Source organism: Canis lupus, chromosome 6 (assembly GCF_011100685.1).
Source record: "Canis lupus familiaris isolate Mischka breed German Shepherd chromosome 6, alternate assembly UU_Cfam_GSD_1.0, whole genome shotgun sequence".
Classification (NCBI taxonomy): domain Eukaryota; kingdom Metazoa; phylum Chordata; class Mammalia; order Carnivora; family Canidae; genus Canis; species Canis lupus.
This window is the reverse complement of record NC_049227.1, coordinates 70,741,968-70,763,582: the sequence shown is the minus strand read 5'-3', so window position 1 is coordinate 70,763,582 and position 21,615 is coordinate 70,741,968. Positions and strand designations below refer to the sequence as shown.

Below are 21,615 nucleotides of genomic sequence, written 5' to 3'. Positions count from 1 at the left end.
AGCCCTAATGAAGTGGGGGGATGCATAATGAGGTTGATTTCAGAGGGCTACTGGGGGCTTGTGATGCTTCTGTATGAGGCCTCAAGACTAAGGAACACAACCAGCTAAGGCCAGGAGTTTTCTATGCCACATCTCTAAGTCTCTTTTCACACTCCCGAATGCCTTTCCACGTCCACCAAATAGTCTCAGACTTCACCAAAAGAATAACGAGGGCATCTGCCATCTCCTCAAGGTAGTGGTTAAAACTGAAAACTTTGTTAGATGTTACTATTATTGTTTCTGCCGTTTTTAGTTTGCAGAACTCGTAATGACTGTCGTGGTGATCATTGTCCAGTCGCATCACCCTTTGCCTTTGTTCTAAAACATGTCTCCCACTCTTTGTCATCTTTGAGGATGAATCATGCAGTTCATCAGCATTTTCCTTCTTGACATGCAACCCTGAGACAGAGCAATTCAAAAAATTTCCCAGAAATGGCTTTTGTGGGCTGTTAATTTAATTCTCTGAATCGTGAAAACTGTGTAAGACATTTTTCAAAGGTTAGGCTACTGAATATTTCATATCATGGAAACCGACTTAAGAAAGATTGGCTACTTAAGGCCACAAAAAAGGAGGAGAAAATATACTTGAGAAAACCTTATAAACTAGAACTTCTCATAAGAATATTAATATATTATTTTTCTTCATTTTGAAATATCCTCAGGCATGTGTTGAATGAGCTGGCCCACGTGGTTTCCTCACCATTGAACTGAGCACCAGCTGCAGCAGTGTTTCCTCAAATGTGTTCTGTGGACCACCTATTTCAGAGTCTTCTGGAATGTAAAATAAAAACAGCTCCTCGCCCCTATAGATTAATATCTCTGGGAATAGAACCTGGGGCTCTGCATTTTAATCAGTTCCTCAGGTGTGTCTTGTATCTTACCAGTGTTTTGAGGACAAGCTGCCTATTGTGTGCCAGGATTCTTGATTCTCCTCCATTGAATGGAAAAATTAATATTCAAATTTTATCACCAAATTATATGAACACCTTGACCAATAACTTTTCTCAGGGAGGGCCCCTGGGCCATGTTAAAATATGTTTTGTTTTACCACCAAGTTAGATAATGAGCTATGAGCTACTTTGAAGTTTTGGGTTTCAGCCTGACTAGTTCATTAATTTCTTCTGTGAACCTTGGAGAATGCAAGGTGCCCGGGATTCAGACATACTGGGACAGCCCTAATGAAGTGGGGGGATGCATAATGAGGTTGATTTCAGAGGGCTACTGGGGGCTTGTGATGCTTCTGTATGAGGCCTCAAGACTAAGGAACACAACCAGCTAAGGCCAGGAGTTTTCTATGCCACATCTCTAAGTCTCTTTTCACACTCCCGAATGCCTTTCCACGTCCACCAAATAGTCTCAGACTTCACCAAAAGAATAACGAGGGCATCTGCCATCTCCTCAAGGTAGTGGTTAAAACTGAAAACTTTGTTAGATGTTACTATTATTGTTTCTGCCGTTTTTAGTTTGCAGAACTCGTAATGACTGTCGTGGTGATCATTGTCCAGTCGCATCACCCTTTGCCTTTGTTCTAAAACATGTCTCCCACTCTTTGTCATCTTTGAGGATGAATCATGCAGTTCATCAGCATTTTCCTTCTTGACATGCAACCCTGAGACAGAGCAATTCAAAAAATTTCCCAGAAATGGCTTTTGTGGGCTGTTAATTTAATTCTCTGAATCGTGAAAACTGTGTAAGACATTTTTCAAAGGTTAGGCTACTGAATATTTCATATCATGGAAACCGACTTAAGAAAGATTGGCTACTTAAGGCCACAAAAAAGGAGGAGAAAATATACTTGAGAAAACCTTATAAACTAGAACTTCTCATAAGAATATTAATATATTATTTTTCTTCATTTTGAAATATCCTCAGGCATGTGTTGAATGAGCTGACTTCATGGTTGTAGTTTTGTTGTTCTTTCCATGTTGCTTTGCAATTCTCCCTGTGGCCATCATATTGATTTGAACACTGTGGTCATCATTCTAGGAAAATGAAGGCATTAATAACTGGGTCTCTATGGACAGATTGTAATAGAAAGCCTTATAAATAATTGCCCACTAATGGGAAAATTGAAAATATGCACTGTATTATAATGGTCATAATGCAATCATTAAAATTACAATTATGTGACAATGAAAGAACTCATTATGCATTAGTTTATCTTTACATAATGTTAATAGCTAATGAAAGTGTGACAATTACATCTAATTAAGCTTAACAACATTTCTGCACTTCTTGTAAATGGACTATATTTTGCTCGAAACAGTGTATGTGGAGACATTACAAGGCCCATCTCTGTTAGGAGTTTTGAAATGTAACCATCCATCCTGCTAGAAACCATAACTTAGAGCTTCTTGTTAGATGAACTGGAAATGCGACCTCTGACCAAGGGTAGCTTTATAGAAAGGTTTCTTGGGTTGTGTCATTCATGTGGTGAAAATACCCATTAGCGTTTCTCCTCCCGCAAATTCGTGTGTGTCTGTGTGCTCCATTCATTTATGTTTTGTCTATAACAATAGGGTTATACTAACATCTCAAGTCAAGGGATGTCCAGCTGGATTTGTCTTATGATACTGGATGGGGTTGGATGTGTTAGTACCTTGCCATAGATGATCCTATATTCTATTGCGTGTTTTACATCAACTCTGTGTGCTTCATTTTCTCGCATGTAAAGCCGGGGTGAAAGTAATAATAATTGCCTTCTGCACTTTTGTTGGAATTAACATTTCTTTATAAATTTAGCTTATAAGTTTGTAACATATAACGTGTAGCCAGGGCCTGGCACGTGGTATTAGTAAACATTAGGTACTATGATTTATTTTCCAGCCATTTTCTAATATCAAGAGAACGATTCCAAGCCTAGTGTCACGTTTCCTTCGCTGACGTTTTATTGTATATTCAGGCAATCATTTAGACTTTTGTTTTTCCCTTCTTAAAAAAAAAAAAGTTTTTATATGTGTCATATTGAAAACAGCCTTGGACCCTCAGTAAGAGATCAGCATGTTCTCCTGATTTTTGAAACGGTAGGCATTGGCTAAGTCGCCAGGCCTTCCAACTGTTCAGGTTTTACTTTCAGAATGATGGATTATGGGTTCCTTCCAGACCCTTGGCCACTGTCCTCAGTCTTGGATCATTAGGAAGCATAAACTATGGAAGGAAGTTCAAGTAGAACTTGGCAGAGCCATCCATGGCTACTGTACTTCCAAGAAGCTATGACACTGGCCCGCTTTTCTTTTTCTTTCTTTCTTTTTCTTTCTTTCTTTCTTTCTTTCTTTCTTTCTTTCTTTCTTTCTTTCTTTCTTTCTTTCTTCTTTCTTTCTTTCTTCTTTCTTCTTCTTTCTTTCTTCTTTCTCTTTTTTCTTTCTTTCTTTCCTTTCTTTCTCTGTTCCCTTTGTATGTTAAGCACAAAGGAAACATTCATTCCCTGAGAGGACCCATCCAGCTGCACATTGTCAACCATCACTGTTATGTGTTATCTCAATCTCTGATATCACTTCTAACCTTTGTTCCCTTAAACTACATTAGCTATTAGGTATTTCCTTTGTGACACTGAACCTGTCTTAAAACTTGGCTCGTTTTTCCAATCCAAACTCTGATTGTATTACCAAATCCTTAGTTACTTGCTTCATAGTATTGATTACATGATCGTATGCTTTATTTTTATTTCAACACTCTCATCATCTGATGTCTAGACCATTAAAATCTTCTCCATCTCTTCTGTTTCCTGTCTTTAGCCCTTTAATCCACATTTTTGTATTTGCGGCAGAGGAATCATACTGAAGCATGTTTGCATTTCCTTCGCCTACCCACAAATCTTTGATGGCTCCTCATTGCCTATAGTGTCTTTCATCTGGCATTTTTGTCCTGAGAACTTTGCCCTACCCTCCTTCCGACTCCGCCACCAGCTAGTTTTTACAGATACTCTCTAGCCCAAACAAATGAGTCTCCATTAGCCCACGACACACTCTGAGCTTCATATCGTTGTTGGCCCTGTTTCCCCAGCTGAAATGTTCTTGCTTTTGTATTCTTGTCATATAAATCTGTGTAGGCACAGCTCGAGAGTCAGTTCTTTCATGCAACTGTCCCTAACAGCCCTATTTATCTTTCTTTCCTCTGAATTCCTCAGGCATTTATTTTGCCTGCTGTATCTTGCACTCCATTCAGGCCGCCCTGGCTATCTCTTATCCTTTATGTACGGGTCTGGCTGGCCAACGAGATTGGTGAGGTCGGAAGCCCCTCAAGGTTGTCTTACATTCCTCTGCGCCGAGTGCTAGGTGTCTATCGGTCCTCAGCAAATATTTGTTGATGAGAATGTCAATTTTGTAAGCACATGGAGACGATACTCAAAAGCCTTCTTGCGGCCACTGGAATCTGCCTGGAGCTAATTTCATACTTAGAACTAATGTTTTCTGAGCCTCCTTCTTATAGGAGTCTTGTAAAATCTCTTGGTAGAATTAAGCACAATCCTCTCTGCCCTGGATCCCAAGACCTTCTCCTGGGGTGGGGGGGGGAGTATCCTTTTAGCCGAGAATGTGAGAGAGAAGACAGGCATGCAGGGATTAGCCTCAGAGCCCTGGCAGTCCCATCTTCTGCTGAAGGCAGCTATCTGAACCTCCCATTCGGGAAGAGTCCCTAACTTACCTGGTCTTTCAAAGAGCTGGTGCTGGGTCATCTCATAGCAGATGACACTTAGCAACCACCAGAAATAAAAGCAGTGAACAAGGAGAATTCTTGCCTCGAGTTTGTTACTAACAAACTCGGTAACCTTGGTCAGGTCACTTCCCACCAGGTTCAGGCTTTATTTCCTGCACTCAAAAATGGTTGAAGAACTCTGACACTAAAATCTGATGATTTTTATAGTTTTAACCAGAAGCTAGATAGATCCAAATAAAATGACCATTGTTATTTTGGTGAAAAAATAAAATTCAAGACAAATCTTCCTGATTTCTTTGTAGCTCCCCATCTCTTAGGGCACCAACACATCACAGATTCTCTCCTTTTCCTCCGTCCATGTCTGTGTCTGTCTCTCTGTGTCTGTGTCCCTCTGCTCTCTCTCTCATTCACTCTCTCTCTCTCTCACACACACACACACACACACACACACAATTCTCTATCAAAACCCTTTTTTTCCCAGCAGGCTCTTGCATGCTGGGTTCTCCTCTCCACAGAAAGAGCTGCCAATGAAGTAAGACACGGGAATAGGATAAGAAGCCGAATCCCTTTTAGGAATGGCTCGTTTTATACGCTGAAAAAAAATTCTGGCTGAAATTGTAGCTAAGTTGCCTTCATTAATTTTTTTAATCTTTTATAACGCCGAATGATTTACTTTTTTTTTTTTGAGTTAGGGATTTAAATATTAGAATTCTTTTCTTTCATCTGTACCACCTTAATATATTTTGATTGTTTAACAAAGATAAAACAGAGGAATCAAGCAGTCCACAGACTTACAGAGGTGGTCATCCAGGGTCAGATACGGGGTAGGGGGCATCTTCCATCTTCCATTCTTATGTTGCTTTTCTTTCTGTGGCCATTCCTGCCGCCTTCTCCCTCTTTGCTCATTCTTTTCTCTCTCCTCCTGGCACTTGCTCACTCTGTTCTCTCCTTACCTCTTTGTTCTCCTTCAGAGCTCTTGCTTCTGCTACTGATGCTTTTCAGTGCCATGGTTTTTTGAGACAGGCTGGTTTGATGACTATCTTTTCTTCTTCCTTTTGAAAGCTTTCTTTTTGTCCTGTGTATCTTCTGGATGGCTGGTAACGCTTGCCATTCTTATTAGGTTTTGTTCTTGTTCTGACTTTATTTTTCCTTAATTTTTTTTTCTCTGACTATATGAGAGAAAGAGATTTTATCCCCACTCTCATTCCAGGTTTTCCTTTCTGTCATGTTTTATAATGTGGATGTGAAATATGTTTTAAAGACCAAAAGGATAGATAGCAGAGTGGGTGGTGGGGTTATGTGTGATTTCTGTTTTCTTCATTATAGCATTCTGTATTTTCTGAAATAGTTTCATGCTACATATGTGCAAATATTTATAGTTAGAGAGAAAAAAGCAATAAAACCATTTCCATTTGGCAAAGAAAAATATCTTAATGAGTGCTCGGCTTTGGGTCTTGCTTCTAGCTCTCCATCAAACCTCCTTTTCCTTGTCTGTCTTCACCACCAAGCGTGACAAAATGGCTGGCTGAGCTGGAGATGGACAGTAGTCCATGGGGACTGTAGAAAAGAGCTGATGGTTAGCAGCCGCCTATAAGACCACACGTCATGGGTCACTTCTATTGAATCCCCACAGCCAGGCTCTTGCTGCCAGTTGTTCCTAAGTGTAAGAAATTCAGGGAAATAGCACTGACTGCCTTATGAAATCCAGGCCCTTTGTCCAATGTGGCAATTATTTTTGAAAGCTACTGATGATAGCAGATAGTGGTGAGATGTGATGAGGCTTGTTCATTCAACAGCATCATACTGTGATCCAGAAGTTTTTAAAAATTTTTAAATTTTATCAGTTTATTCATTCATTTATTTATTTTAGCATTCATATTGATTACTGTATGCTCATTTAAGTTGCATGACTATTGTTGCTATTTACTCACCCCTCATAGATAACCACCTCAAAGAGCAAACCAGAAACCAAGGTGGTAGGAGTCAGAGATGGAGGTAATAAACTTTGGCCAGAGAGCAGGCTCTTTTTTTTATATGACAGTAAAATTGTCACTTATTGTATATATAGGAATGTAGGCATGGGATTTCATGACTATGAAGTATCATATTCTAAGTACTTTGGTCTATTAAGCTATTCAGTAAATGTAAATTTCTCTCCTAAGGAATCAACTCACATAGTGTGGCAAGTCAATATTTCATTTATTTTTGCAAAACCATTTATTGAACATCTCCTACACCCACTATGTGCTAAAAATTCTGCAACGATGAATAACAGAAATCTCCTGAAAGTACTTCTGATGAGGGATGCAGACAGTTCACAAATAAATGCAAAGCAAGATTACAAAAAAGAATTTTATAAGAGGTAGCTATTTACAGGATACAGGTAGCTATTAACAAAGAGAAGTTAAAGTTCTATTAAACCATTTTTTATTGTCAAATGAGTAGAATGGTCTTTGTATTGAATTCACTACAATGAACTGATACATGGGTACAATTGCATGTTATGAGCTGTCACTGGAAGATAACTTTTCATTGCCACTTTATATTTTAGTGATTCATATTCAGTACTCTTAGTCACTTAGTTTTTCAATATCTCATTTTCCTCATCTATAAAGTTGAGTTAATAATTCATATATTCAATATTCAAAAAGTATATAGGTTAGGGATATTCAAGATATATACCAAAAAGTTGATTGAAAATATCAAGAATACAAATCTAAAGATAATTTGAGTATATATATATGTACATATATGATGAAAGATATTTTAACTGTTATCATTATTATCTTATAAATGGATAAAACAAGTGACTAAATTATACATATTATGGAAGACAGATTTATAAAATATGTGCATATAGCAAATAGAAAAATCTAGTATCTATGATACTATGATAGATCATAGATATGATTGTCCTCGGTGCTGGGTAAATAATTTAATAAATCTAAAAAGGTGAACTGCATTGTGTTGAATGATACTCTCCTTGGATTCTGTTGTTCAGTCAAAGCTAAAAGGACTTTAATATAATTCTCCTAAAATTAACATTTTTTTCCTTCCTACAAAAGTAGTTTCCATAGGATTCAGGCCAGTATTGCAGTGTAATTTCAAGATTATATTAATTTTGATGGATTCATGGTTTGTATTGGCAAATTATTTTCAGTTGATGATGAAATATCTACAAATCATAGAGAAAATCAATAGAAAAATGGACCTATTGCCTTATGCTCATCCTCTTCAAAAGCCCCTCACGTGGAGTGAAAACCAAAATCACTATGTTCATTTTAAAAACTCCTTTGAATGAAATTTGTAACCCAGTGCCTCTGCATTAGAGCATTCGATTGCAAAAAGCATAAGTTTTCTGTGTCAATATGCAATTTTCTAAACTCGCTTAAGCTCAGACTCCTAATAATCAAATGAGACTGTGAGTTCTAAGCTAGATTAAAGGATAACTGATTGAGTATGGCAGTAATTCCTGAAGGGTCGGGAAGTCCATCAGAATATCACATTTGGGAAACTGCTGGTCATTAAGGCTATGGATTGTGAATTTAAGCCTAGAGGGATGTTGCTTTGCTTTAGAATGAATTAGCCAGGCTTATTATTGAGGTATCCTCAGTCACAGTGTTTTCATTTAATGAAGGCTGTGTAGCTCCTAAGAAATCAGGGTCAACATTTGTCTTTTACGTGATTCTAGTGTGTCAGTGTCAGCTGTTATTTAATACATTAAATATTGGAAATAAACTCCTAACCAAAAATACCGTGGGTATATAAATGTGAGAACTTCTTTTTCTTCTTTTTAAAAAATGACTTAACAAATCCTTGTTTTTTACCTAACCTCACGCCAATTATTTTCCTTACATGATCTCAGTTAATCCTTACAATAACCTCATGAGAAAAAATATTACTCCCCCTACACACACACACACACATACACACACACACACACACACACGAGAGAGAGAGAGAGAGAGAGAGAAGAGAATTGAGACATAGAGATGTTACATACAGTCAAAATTTATTGTTGTCTAAGATGGTTATAACATAAGAAAGATTTCTTTTGTAATTTGAAAAACTGTCCCCATTTTGAAAATGGAAACAACTATTGATTATGGCAACATCATTTTTAAGGAGTGATCCATTGCATATTGTAGGGATTCTTATCTCCAATCCTCAATCCCGATGGCATGAAGGAAGTAGACCCTCATTCTGACCAGAGAGGTCGGTGTACCAACGCGCATCTGGCCAACCTAATCTTACTCTTGCCCCCAAGGTTCTTACAGCTCCTTTTTACCCATAATCTCATGTGACTTCGTGCACCTACACCGAGAGAAGGTGCTATGCCACAAAATGAGCAGAAGCTTCTTCTTGATTCCTTTAATTTTTTCCTTAAGTCTTCACATCCTCAAAGGAAATATATTTTATAAAATCAAGTGCAAATGAGAAAGCAAAGCCTCACCTAAGAGAAGAGAGGACTCACCCTTGGAAGTTGATTTTTTTGGGGTCCAGCTTCTTCGGGTCTCTCAAGATACTGACTCATAGCCCTTTATCTGAAGCACAGGATTCTCCCTTTGAGTAGCTCTGTTAGGTCTGATATCATTGCCTGCCAGCAACTCTATTCAGTAAGATTTCCTATTGTCTGATTGTTCTCATAATCAGATGTGCTTTACGGCTTTCCAAGGTGAATTTGGTCTCTAATCAATATTTCCTTGGTTTACTCTTAGTGTCCAATTAAGCTTTTTTTTAACTTGCTGAATTTCTTATTACAGAAAAACTAAAAGAAAATTTTACCTGAATAAGATTGATTACTTGGTTTCATTTGGACCTTTTTCATTTTTTTGTATTTTCTCAATTTCTTAAAATCAGTTCTAAGAATTTACTTGGTAAATATGAAGTTCTCAATAAACATTTATTTTTAATACCTAATATTAGAATAAAACAGATCTGAGTATTTGAAGTGTGGCAATGGCCTAATCTAAATTTATTTTTGCCTGAAATATATTATCTTCTAATGTTTTGAACCAGACCTTGATCCTGATTTTTCAAATACCGATGACTTGTGGTCCAGTTAGGAAGGCCTTATAATTTTCCTTAAATGGGCCTGATATCATTAAATGCAATGCTATCAAACAACATATTTTGATTTCCTAATAAGTCATTTAATTGCATTTGATTACCATAGACTTCTGACTTTCTCATTCATATTTTTGAATGAGATTCCTCTGCATAGCCTCTGCCTTCCTTCTATGAAGTAGGACAAAATCTTTTTATTATCTCTCTTCCTCTTTCTCTTCTCCTTTTATATCATTAAGCGCTCCATGCTCCAACGATACAATATTTTTAGCTTTCCCTCCTGTCTTTATGTTCATTATTGCATTTTATTCTGTCTAAGATTCCATTTTCCACCTTACCTCCTCCATATCTGTCTACCAGGCTAAATCTGGTGCTTCCTTGAGGCACAAAAGTGGGACCTTCTCCACCAACCCTCCTCCCTGCTAGGCCCACATCTTCACAGGGTGGCTCCTTCTTTCCTTGGGACTCTCAAACATCTGGCCAGATTATACAATGGAGTAGCTATTTGAGTAAATGTCTTCCTAAATATCTAGAATGTGAGCTTTCTTGAGAGCAACTGGCAGTTTTATTCTTTTTTTTTTCCTCTGAAATACCATGCTCAATAAATTTTAACTTAGAAATCAGAAAAGTAGTGGTATGAGGAGCTGAATGTCCACAGTTCACTGTTTCTTCTTTGAAATAAGGACCCAGTTATTCATTGTTATAGACCTTTCTGGAAGGCTGAAGTGGATGCTAAGATGTCTTTGGAAATGTCTGAAGGTTTGCATAGTGACATAGTAACTCTGCCATAGGAATCCTCCCATGGTACCTATTCACCTAAACTATTGGTCTAGATAAGTGATGTCCAAGGGAGAGCATGAAATGTCATCTATCATTGGTTTTCCTGTGACAGCTAAGGGGAAAAGTGAGTACTGGAGAAATTGTGTAATAAAGAGTCTTTGCAGAAGAGTTACTGTCAAAACTAAACTAAGCTGTTTCAAGAGACTCTTAACTCTCCCTATTATGTATAGCTTAAAATAAAACCTAATGTTCATAAATGAAAAAAGGAAGTTTGTTTAAAAAGGTTTGGGGCTTTGAAAAGCTATGCTTTATGTTTTCAATTTCTCCTTCTATGCTTCAGTAACTCTTCAGAATTTAGGAGCGTGAAAGGCATTTGGTTATTGCTGTAGGTTGAAGCACGTACTTTTACAAAAGTATACCATCTCGGCAACTCTTTATGTTCTCTCGTCTACCCACTCTCATTTCTATTCAGTTGACACTAAACCTATTTTTGCAACCAAATAGAGATACGATAGCATACATGGTGTTAGGAAAATCTGTACAGAATGTAGCTCTATTTTCCTTATCAGGATTCATGCAGTTAGTAACCTTTAGTTAAGTGCTAATTAAATGTAAAGAATAGGGACTGAGTATCCAAAGGTAAATAAGACAAGGAGTTTATAACACACCAGACTCCTAACAAGCACCAAAATAGTGATATAAACAAGATCCTGTAATAGAAAAGCAGACAGAATTAATTCTGATTGATCAGAAGTAGCATCTACTTACCAGCAATGTGACTTTGGACACATTACTTAACCTTTATGTGCCTCACTTTTCTCTTCTACAGAGACGATAATAATAATCCCTCATAGAATTTAGTGGCTATTGAATTAGTTTTTATGTTGTAAGTGCTTACAACTGTCCTTGGTACTAAGTATGTACTCAATAGAATATACAGAAGATATGCTTTGCAAAGTATATTCTGGATTTTCAGGAGGAAAGATGAGAAGATTTCTCTGGCGGAGGTAACAGCTTGAGTAAAAACACACAGGCATCGAAGGTATGATGTATGCTGGAGGAATTCAGTGTTGGTAGAACTTTCTTTTGATGGAAAATGTTGAGAAGACTCCCTGGAAATGGCATCAGATTAGAGCAAGCATTGTGTATCAGATCAAGAAATTTGGACCTTGATGTTTATATTTTCAAAAAGTGAGCTTTGTGACCAAAAAAAATGATGTTTTGTAAAAAAAAAAAAAAAAAAAAGTGTAGCCAAAGAACCCAGTTAGAGTTACTAACTGGTTATTGCTACAGCCCAAGTTAGAGATGATGGGGTTGAGATAGAAACATGCCATCCATGGGAGTTCTTGCCATCCAAGAACCAGGATTTGAGAGCAGAGACCTTACCAAGGGCAGAATATCCACTACAGGTATGTCCTTTCCCTTCTCTAGAAAATAGAATTATATTTGATAAAATCTTATTGTTCTTCATCAAATTCTGTTTTAGATTTTTACCTTCAAACCACCCAGGAACATGATAGCTTCATATATTATAATTAATTAATTTTATGACTCACTATTTAAAGTAAATGGAAGTTTTAAGCTTGTTTTTTTTTTCATGAGAGTCGCTGCCTGGCAGCAACTAGACAGAGAAAATAAGATAGAAGATGTACTTTTTTTTCAGGAGCCATTGAGTAGAAAAAGAAAGAAAAAGCAAAGTCAGTACCAGATCTTAAGGAGATATGAGAGAATGTGGGTTTGCACAACTTAAAAGACTGAACAAATGTGTATGTGCCAATAGCAATTATTTTAATAATAATAAATATCATTTCTTAAATGCTTACTGTATGCCAGGCCCTGGCCCATGTATTATATATATTATCTCATGTGATCATCTCAGTAACCCTATGAGGCAGGTACAATTATTATCTTTGTTTTACAGGTAAGGAAAGTGAGCCTCGGAAATATTGTGTTGATTTTAGCCTAAGCTAGAGGGGAAGGAACTACTGGGGGGAAAATGTACTCAAAGCGAGATTCAAATGCGGAATTGGTTCTAGAGCTGACACACTTGCCTATACTGAGAGCGCCCAAAAAATATTAGCAGGAAAAACTGTGTGAAAAGCTTAAAAAATTCACATTGAGACTGGGCCATTACCCTTTGCCAAGTGGGGTTCTTTTTCTGACCAAGGAAGGACATACCTTAGAAAGGTAAGCTTCCCTTGATAGCAGTCTCAGTCTTCAAAGTGTAATTTCTCTAAACAGCCCGTTGATGTTCTCTCACTTATCAACTTATTAGAGTCTTGTCACCCCATTTATGTTCTTCTAGTCTACTCTGGATAAGTACTAATATCCAGGGATGTAGAAGAAGAGGTGCAACCAAGTGGCACCCCTTGGTCCCACCTCTACATCAGAGGTGAGAGACAGGGACGTCTAACTGTGGGTCCTGGGTTAGATGAAGTTACATCAGTTGTAGTTTCCCCTTCCATAAAACTAATTGATGGCCACTGTCCTATATGATCTAATGATTAATTAGTTCTAAATTTGCCACCTGGAATCTCTCTGCAAAAATTCTGCATTCCAAGCTGATTTATTTCTCCTACGCTTACTATCTCCTCTACAATGTGTGTACTTAGAGACTACACATTAATTTTCACATTTCCAGAAGCAAAACGTAAACACAGAGGTAAACTGATATTTCATAAATAATGTTGTATATGCTATAACCAAAAACAAATGATTTTCTGGTTTTGCTTTGTCTTGGAATATCCGTATCACTGATTGTTTTCATTCACATGACATGGTTCAGGGTTGACTAGATGGTTTTACTAGTTGGTTCTACTCTATACCTCCTCAGAAGTGGTCTGTGTTGGGATAGAACTCATCTCAGGCTTTTAGTGAGCCATGGTGTGGACTAGGGAAAAGGTATCTGCTTTTTGCCCAGTCAACCAGGGACAGATTATTGTTTTTTCCACCTGTTCTCAACAACAGATCTCTTATTTGATGGGAACCCCCGACTGGTCCCCAGCTTGGCATTATTCTCATGCCACCCAGCAGGGATCTTGCCTCAGTGGACATCTTGAAACACTGCTCCTTTTAGGGACCCTCTTTTGACTTTCGTTGACAGAATGTGACTTCCAGTCCAAGTATGTAGTTCTTTAATGAATGTAAGACTCAAAAAATTGAGTGGAAACAACTTGGCTATTCATCTTTCATCAGACTCCTGGGGAAATTCAGTCCTCACTTTTTTTTTTCCCCCACATAGGACTGATAAGGAAGAACAAAATGGGCCCCCTACCATGTTTAAGATCTTTTCTTTTTTTCTCCCTAAATTACTGGCTTTCTGTAACTTCCTTCTGTGATCTCTAACATCTCTAATGTCATAATTATGATTACTCAAGATTTCTCCTCCTTGAAGTCTCTATTTCTGAAGTCTTAAGAATGCCAGCTTGGTTTTATTCCAACACACTTACTGGTATACCTTTTAATTATAAGAGCCAAGAGTCTTGGCCAAACCAAAGCCAAAGGCAGACCTGTCACTGTTAATTCAAACAGTTCTTGGGACAAGTTAAGGCAGTGTGCTCCAACTTGGCTTTAAAGAGTGATGACTCTTTCAGTTCATTCAGCCTAGAATTGGAAGGGCTCTGCTCTTGTCTGCAGGATTCTGTGCAGAGCACGAGGCAGGAGTTCTCAGCATTGCTAACCAGGTCAGGGAAGTAACTCGTGACCCTCCATAGTTCCTAAACGCCTTTCTCCTTCCTTGCCCCACACCCACCAAGAATCCCTATCCCAAAAAGAATCTTCTTTTTCTATTTTGAATAGTTTGGAATCCCAACGTGTGAGGGAGATTATGGTTTAGCTTCTTTTGGGCCTTGCCAAGTTTTTAAAGCGCAGTCTGATGCTCTGTAAAAATTATTCTATAAATTTTAAAATAAAATGATATGAAAATGAAGATATGATTGAAAATAGCCTTCTGATCTTGCCTTATGCATTATGAAGAGGTCAGACTTCCACCCCAGAGAGATGTCGAGAGAACTATATTTCACATAAATGTTGTTTACTCTCCCTCTCTAGGAAACTCTATAATAGGTATAATTGGGCATATTAACAATTATGCAAGTATAGAAAATAGTGTTTCTAATTATTTCTCAACACAAATTTTCATTAAAGTGGTTTTATTAGAGTAGTTGAGCCCAATAGCTTCAAGTAAATGGAATGGACTATTTTTACAGAATCAGAAGCAAAGAAGTTGGCGCCCTCCTCGAGAAGGAAGGTTAGCTTTTAATTTATGATAGGCTTGGCCAACTGCAGACTTCACTGTATCCACACTCAGAGTTTTTCCCTACTAGTGACTCAACTAATGGCTGCCAGCATGGCAACCCTCTTCGGTATTCAACTCTATAAAAACAGATCAGATTATACAGCCTTAGAGTTAGATGAAAGGATATTTAGATTTCTTTCTCTATTTTTCTGAGGCTGAGGAAGGAAAACTTCCTGCATGCTTGAAGCATGTTCCCCAGTTTTCCCAGACAGCTTATACAACATTTGTTTACCCATTTATTTAACAATTTTTATTCAATACCAATTCTGGGACACCTACTGTGCTGAGACACGGTCCAATTAAAGACGGGCATGAAACATTGTAGAGAAATGGAGAAGCTTTGAGGAACCAGCTCATGACCAGCCTTGTATGTCCTTCTGATCCTGAAAATCCCTCGCAGATAACAATGGCAGTCATGTTGCCATGCATTTGCACAGAATCTTTATTTTCCAGAGTATTTTTTTGATTTTGATGTCATTGGATTCCTACATCCCCCCCCTGTGAAATAAAGAGCAGGGGGTCTTTCTATCTCCTAATTATAAATAAAGAAAAAGCTTGGTCAAGGTCACATAGCTAGTAAGTAACAGAACAGCCATGAGAAGCCAGGCGGTAGATTCCCGAATCAAAACCCTGTCATCCTTCAGCCTCTGCTTATACACTTTGAGTGTAGGTGGTGGTATTCCCACTAATGACCTGCTTGCTCACGGGCAAGTGCTTGTGCTCTGGAAGATGACAGGGTCACCCGCCTATCCCAGGTACTGCTCCACAGTGCCTTCAACTTAGTGCTCAGCAGATGACTCAGCAGATGACTTCTTTTCTTTCTTTCTTTCTTTCTTTCTTTCTTTCTTTCTTTCTTTCTTCTTTCTTTTCTTTCTTTCTTCTTTCTCTCTCTCTTCTTTCTTTCTTTCTTTCTTTCTTTCTTTCTTTCTTTTCTTTCTTCTTTCTTTCTTTCTTTCTTTCTTTCTTTCTTTCTTTCTTTCTTTCTTCTTTCTTTCTTTCTTTCTTCTTTCTTTCTTTTTCTTTTTGTTGGAATTCAATTTGCCAACATATAGCATATCACCCAGTGCTCATCCTGTCAAGTGCCCACCTCAGTGCCCGTCACCCGGTCGGCAGATGACTGTCTATATGATGGGATTTTATACTGTTTGGACTTTATGTTGCAAGTCTCTCTCTCTCTCTTTTTTTTTTTTTTTTTTTCCTTTGTGTAGGGAGGGAAACAAATGTGAAAAAAAATATCAGTGAGGAGAAATCAGCTGGCCAACATGAGAGCAGAGATTAGTCTTTCTGATGAGTCCTTGCCCTCCTACATACTTAGGGATGCACCTACCTTTGCAGGGCCTCTCGGGTGCATGGGATGGTGTCTGGGCTCTGGTAGGGAGTCACTCATGTTTGTGTTGCCTCCTCCACTTTCCACCATTCCCTCTTCTCTGGAGACACGAACAGGGGAACAGCATCTACAATGAGCAGGGTCCCAGCAGGAAGCAGTTGTGGCTGACTTCGAACCTAACCCAGGGCAAGTCTTATGTCCTCTACTTATGAGACTAAATCAAGACTCCCTTCTTTTCATTATCAAGGACCCCAAACTTATGTGGGCTTCTCCCAGTCATCTCTACCTCAGAAAATTTTGGTCATCAAACTGTAATTCTTAAGCAGTCATTTTTCTATTTCTCCATGTTGTCCTTCAGGGGCATACAAAAATGCCAAGCAGAGGTGCTGAGTTGTCTGAAATTACCAGTCCTGACTAGAGAATTCTATTAAAAGCAAGGAAATACACTGTTTTTACTAAGTATATACAATCTTATCATTGGCAAATCCAGAATTTCCATTAAGCTCTGTTAGCATTTGAAAATGGTTTTTGACCTTGGTCAGAACTTGGGAGCCACCCACCCTGGGTGGCTCAGCGGTTTAGTACCCAGCAATCCTGGGGTCCCGGGATCGAGTCTCTCATTGGGCTCCCTGCATGGAGTCTGCTTCTCCCTCTGCCTGTGTCTCTGCCTCTCTCTGTGTCTCTCATAAATAAATAAAATCTTAAAAAAAAAAAAAAAAAAAGAACTTGGGAGACTACGGAGAACCATTTAGGATGTGATGGGAGCATCTCCTCCAGAAAGCCTGCCCCGATGCCCGTGTTGGGCCAAGTGTGTTGGAGAACTCAGCTTACAACAATCTCCGTGGTATCCGAAGTGTAGTCCCAGACCAGCAGCATCAACATGTCCCAAGAACGTCTTAGAAATATAAATTCTTGCCTCCCTCCCAGACCTGTTAACCAGGTGTGGCATGGGGCCCTGCAATCTTTGTTGAAACAAGCTAGCCCTCCGTGTGACTCTGATGCATGCTCAAGTTTGAGAACCCCTGCATCTTACTGACGAACAGATCATATAAGATGGTCGGCTTATATGCGTGCCTCCACTCCACGCTGGACCAGAAGTCGTTTGCAGGTAAGGACCATTTCTTTTTGTATCTGTGTGTGTGTGTGTGTGTGTGTGTGTTAAAAAATAGGATCATACAGGAAATACAGCTGTAACCTGCTCTTATTCCCCACCCCCCCAACAATACATAATGAACATTTTTGTAATATGGTATTTGATGGCTGGGTAGCATTTGGTTATATCAAACTTTCTTTAATTCTCTAATATTGGACAGAATGGAGTTCTTTTTAAAATTAATTCTTTATGAAACTAATGCATGCATATACTTAAAAATCTGTTTAAAAATAGCAGCCCATCCACTCCTCCCCACACTTCATTATTACCTGTAGAAGCAAGGCCTTCATGTACCTTTAGATGGTGCTATTTATATCCGCGTTTCTAGTGCCCACTTCAGCAGCACGTATATACCCATGTCTCTAAATAACATACATATACTTCTCTGATGTCTTGAGTTTAGACATTTGCTATGAAATTCCTGGGCTGGCAGTTGAGAATTCATCTCCCTCACATCCCCACATATGCTCTTTACCCATTCTTCTAATACAGCTTTATCATAATTTTTAGTTAATGCAAAAGTTCAATATTTAAAACTGTATGACTGTTACTCATTGCAAAGCCAAGAAGTATGCCATGGTTACATTTCTTTTCTTGAAAAACTTTTTTTTTTTTTTTGGATGATTTTAGTTCCTTAGTATTCTCACTGACACAGTTTTCTAAATAATCCATCCACATTTCCATATGCACGTCATTTTGCCCCCCTAATATGCAAACACTGTGCCACGTCTGGACAGATTGTCCTAGAGGCCTCTTGTGTGATTGTCATTACAGGATCCCCATGTGACATTTGTTGTTGGATGCTCGCTCCTGGATCCTTTTCTTCCTCTTTCTCGGTTAGTGTCCTCATTTTGTTAAATCAGATCTTCCAGAAGCTTCCTAAGAAAGAGTGGATTAAAAAGATAAGGTTTTTTTGCATTTTTGTCTGGAACAGTCTTCATTCTACCTTCACACTGGATTGGTAGTTTGATTGCATATAGAAATTAACTGGGAGGCCTTTCCCTAAGAATTTTGTAAGAACTGTTCCATCATTTTCTAGTTGGGAGGTCTGATACGATTTTCATTTTTTTTCCTTCCTTGTGCCTGACCTGTTTTTTTCTCATTAGAAACTGTTAAAAATTTATATTCGTCTCTGGAGTTATATTAGTGTGTTATGCTTTTTTTTTTTTTTTTAAGTGGATTGTACTGAGGCTTCAGGAAGCAATTGGAATATGGAGACTCCAATTTGTTCTGCTCTGGGAAATTTTCTTGAATTATTTCTTTGATAATTTCATACTATCCATTTTTTTGGTTCTTTTTCTGGAACTTCTATTAATTTTGTACTAGATGTAGGTTTATTCTCTAGATTTCTTTTTACCTTTTACCTCTTTGTTCTTTTTTTCTGCTTTCTGGCAGATTCACTTAAATGTACATGCAAATTACTAGGTTTTAAATATTCAGCTATTAAAATTTTCATTTTCAGGGACACCTTGGTGGCTCAGTGATTGAGCATCTGCCTTCAGCCTAGGGCATGATCCCAGGGTTCTGGGATCGACTCCCACATCCAGCTCCCCACAGGGAGCCTGCTTCTCCCTCTCCCTATGCCTCTCCCTCTCTGTGTCTCTCATGAATAAATACATAAAATCATTTTTAAAAATTTCATTTTCAAGAGTTCTTTTGCATTCTCAATTGTTTCTGTTTCCTAGCTACCTGTTCTTGTTTTACAGACACAATGTTTTTTTCTTATTTACATTTTCTTCAGTTCCTGCACATATTATATATGCATATTATTTTTTTATTATTTCCTTTTTTTCTGATTGTTTTGATTTTTCATTACATTACATTTTCTTCAGTTCCTGCACATATTATATATGCATATTGTTTTTTTATTATTTCCTTTTTTCTGATTGTTTTGATTTTTGGCTTTTATTTTGTAAGCTTTCCTCAATTTATGGCAACCTCTGCTGCTGATTTATATTTAGAATAATACAAAGAATTAAGTCTGATTGAAAGTTGTGTATTGCATGGAGCGTTTTGTGTTCACTGTAGCTTGATCTTGCTGAGCCAGCTTTTTTGGGAGGACTCCTAATTTGTACATGTAGATTTTACTTTAGGGAGATACTTAACGTCTCCAGAAAACACTCCAATCACCTGGGGACACAATGTGATTGCCAGGGGGCTGAGGATCACCCCATTCTGTATGCAGATTCAGGGTTTTCAGCCACAAGGTTTCATCCCCACTTTCCATTATTCCTACCATTCTCTTTGTTTCAATTACACTGGAGAATTCTTTGCCTCTTTTCTGGGAGAGGAGTGCAGCTGCATCACGATTCTCTAAGTACAGACTTTGAATCAGTACTGTATCTCTCTCTCTTAGCTTGCCATTTTGCTTTGCCTTTTCGAGTGTATCTTGGATTCTTAGTCTGACTGTTTCTAACCCTATAAATGAAAAATTGCTTAAGTTTTCAGAGCCACCTTACCTTTCTCTATAAAATATAAACCTCACGGGGACATCGTAAGGATGGGATCAATTATGTATGTAAAAACACTTTGCAAACTCAATATAAAGAACAATATAATTCTGCAACAAGACTGACTTCTCAGTGTGGTACTAGAGGGGGCCCTCATACTTTTCCACTGGCATGCCCAGTGCTGCACTTCTGTAGTTTACAAAGTGCTTTTACATATTCTTAAAGGCTGGGGAGAATGAACTTGCCCCTGCAGAAGCTGGAAGCTAGTAAGCAATTGCTTTTAAGTCTTGTATAACCTTAAAAATACATGTAGATATTGCATCTTCTTCCATAATGTATCTGTTTTAATATAAAAGTAATGTTCTTAGATCCCTTATCATGGAGTGAAACTGACAGTTCAGAAAGATGTACCATATTATTTCTGGGATTTATATACTTCCTGGCACATTGGTAAATATCCCTGGGAGCGCACATACCTATGCTTAAGTTGTACCGAAACAACCTGTAAGCCATCAGCTCTGAGGAATGTAGTTCTTTCCATTTTCTTGCTTTGAAACTTGAATTCAAGATGGGCTGGCAAATTAAAATAGTGCCCTTAGACAATAAAGCATCACTGTCTAATAGAGAAATATGGGGAAAGAATGAAATTGATTGTGGGCTGCTGAGGGGAGTAGCTTATTACATTTATGTAAACATGCTTGCTCCCTGTTGCTACTCAAAATAATAAAAAATGCCAGGGGAGCGGAGAAGAAAATTAGCAGTGTTTCTGTATTGCAGGGGAGAAAAGTGGTGACACTGGGAGCAGAAATTATAAGCCATGTTTGCTTAAATGAATAGAGATAACAAAATGTGAACTTTGTTGAGTACACAAAGTCTGATTTATTTTCTGTGTCCACTACAAGGAGTAGTATCCCATAATGATTACTTTAGAATGGAAAAACTGGCCTCTTCTGTAAGATGTTTTAATATTGGTGGTATATGGGGTGGTTCCCAGAAGTTTTCCCCTTCCTTGATCTCCACCAGTCTCCTCTCAGGCATTCTATGTAAATACCCAGTCTAAATGAAAACCATATTCCTGTTTAGCAAACACAATTTTGATGCAGAGCTTCTAGAGCCCTTTCAGACATATTGCTACCTGTAAGCACTTCCCTCAGTTCTATTAAAAACTTCTGGAATTGCCATGAGGGTGTGTGTGTGTGTGTGTGTGTGTGTGTGTGTGTTAAAATACACATTGCATAAAATTTACCATTGTAACCATTTTAAAGTGTACAATTCATTGCTATTTAGTATATTTACAATGTTGTGCATCCATCACTACTGTCTAGTTTCAGACCATTTCATCACCCCAGAGGAAGAGCCATTCCCATTAAAATGGTTGCTCTCTATTCCTCCCCCAGCCCCTGGCAATCACTTACTATCTGTTTTCTAGCTCTATGAAATTGCTTATTCTGGATATTTCCTATAAATAGAATCATATGGTTATACGGCCTTTATGTGTCTGGCTCTTTTTCATTTAGCATGCTGTGTTCAAGATTCATCCATGTTCTAGCATATCTCAGTGCTTCATTCCTTTTTATGGTTGAATAAGATACTCTATTTTGTTCATCCATTCATCAGTTGATGGACGTTTGAATTGTTTTCAGCTTTTGGCTGTGGTGAATAGTGCTGCTATGAACTTTTTCAAAAAAAAAGATCTCTTTGCTCACACACCAGTTTTCAATTCTTTGGGGTATATACCTAGGAATGGTATTGCTAGGTCATACGATAGTTCTATGTTTAATTTATTGAAGGACTGCCAAATTGTTTTCTACAGTGACTGCAGTATTGTACATTCCTACTGGCAGTGTTT

The 21,615-nt window shown here is 38.0% G+C and overlaps 1 protein-coding gene across 4 annotated transcripts in view; it reads left to right on the top strand.

Annotated features, from left to right (window-relative positions):
* The window catches only part of ST6GALNAC3 (ST6 N-acetylgalactosaminide alpha-2,6-sialyltransferase 3), a 523,593-nt gene that overhangs the window by 344,550 nt on the left and 157,428 nt on the right, over window positions 1-21,615 (top strand). Inside the window, exon 4 of one of the 4 annotated variants that reach the window (XM_038541638.1) lies at window positions 17,091-17,253. The exons of the other annotated variants lie outside the window; for them this stretch is intronic. Within the exon in view, the coding sequence (XP_038397566.1) occupies window positions 17,091-17,199 (109 nt within the window). The 3' untranslated portion in view covers window positions 17,200-17,253. Of the gene's footprint in view, window positions 1-17,090; window positions 17,254-21,615 lie in introns of those variants that run through there. 4 annotated transcript variants of the gene reach the window in all.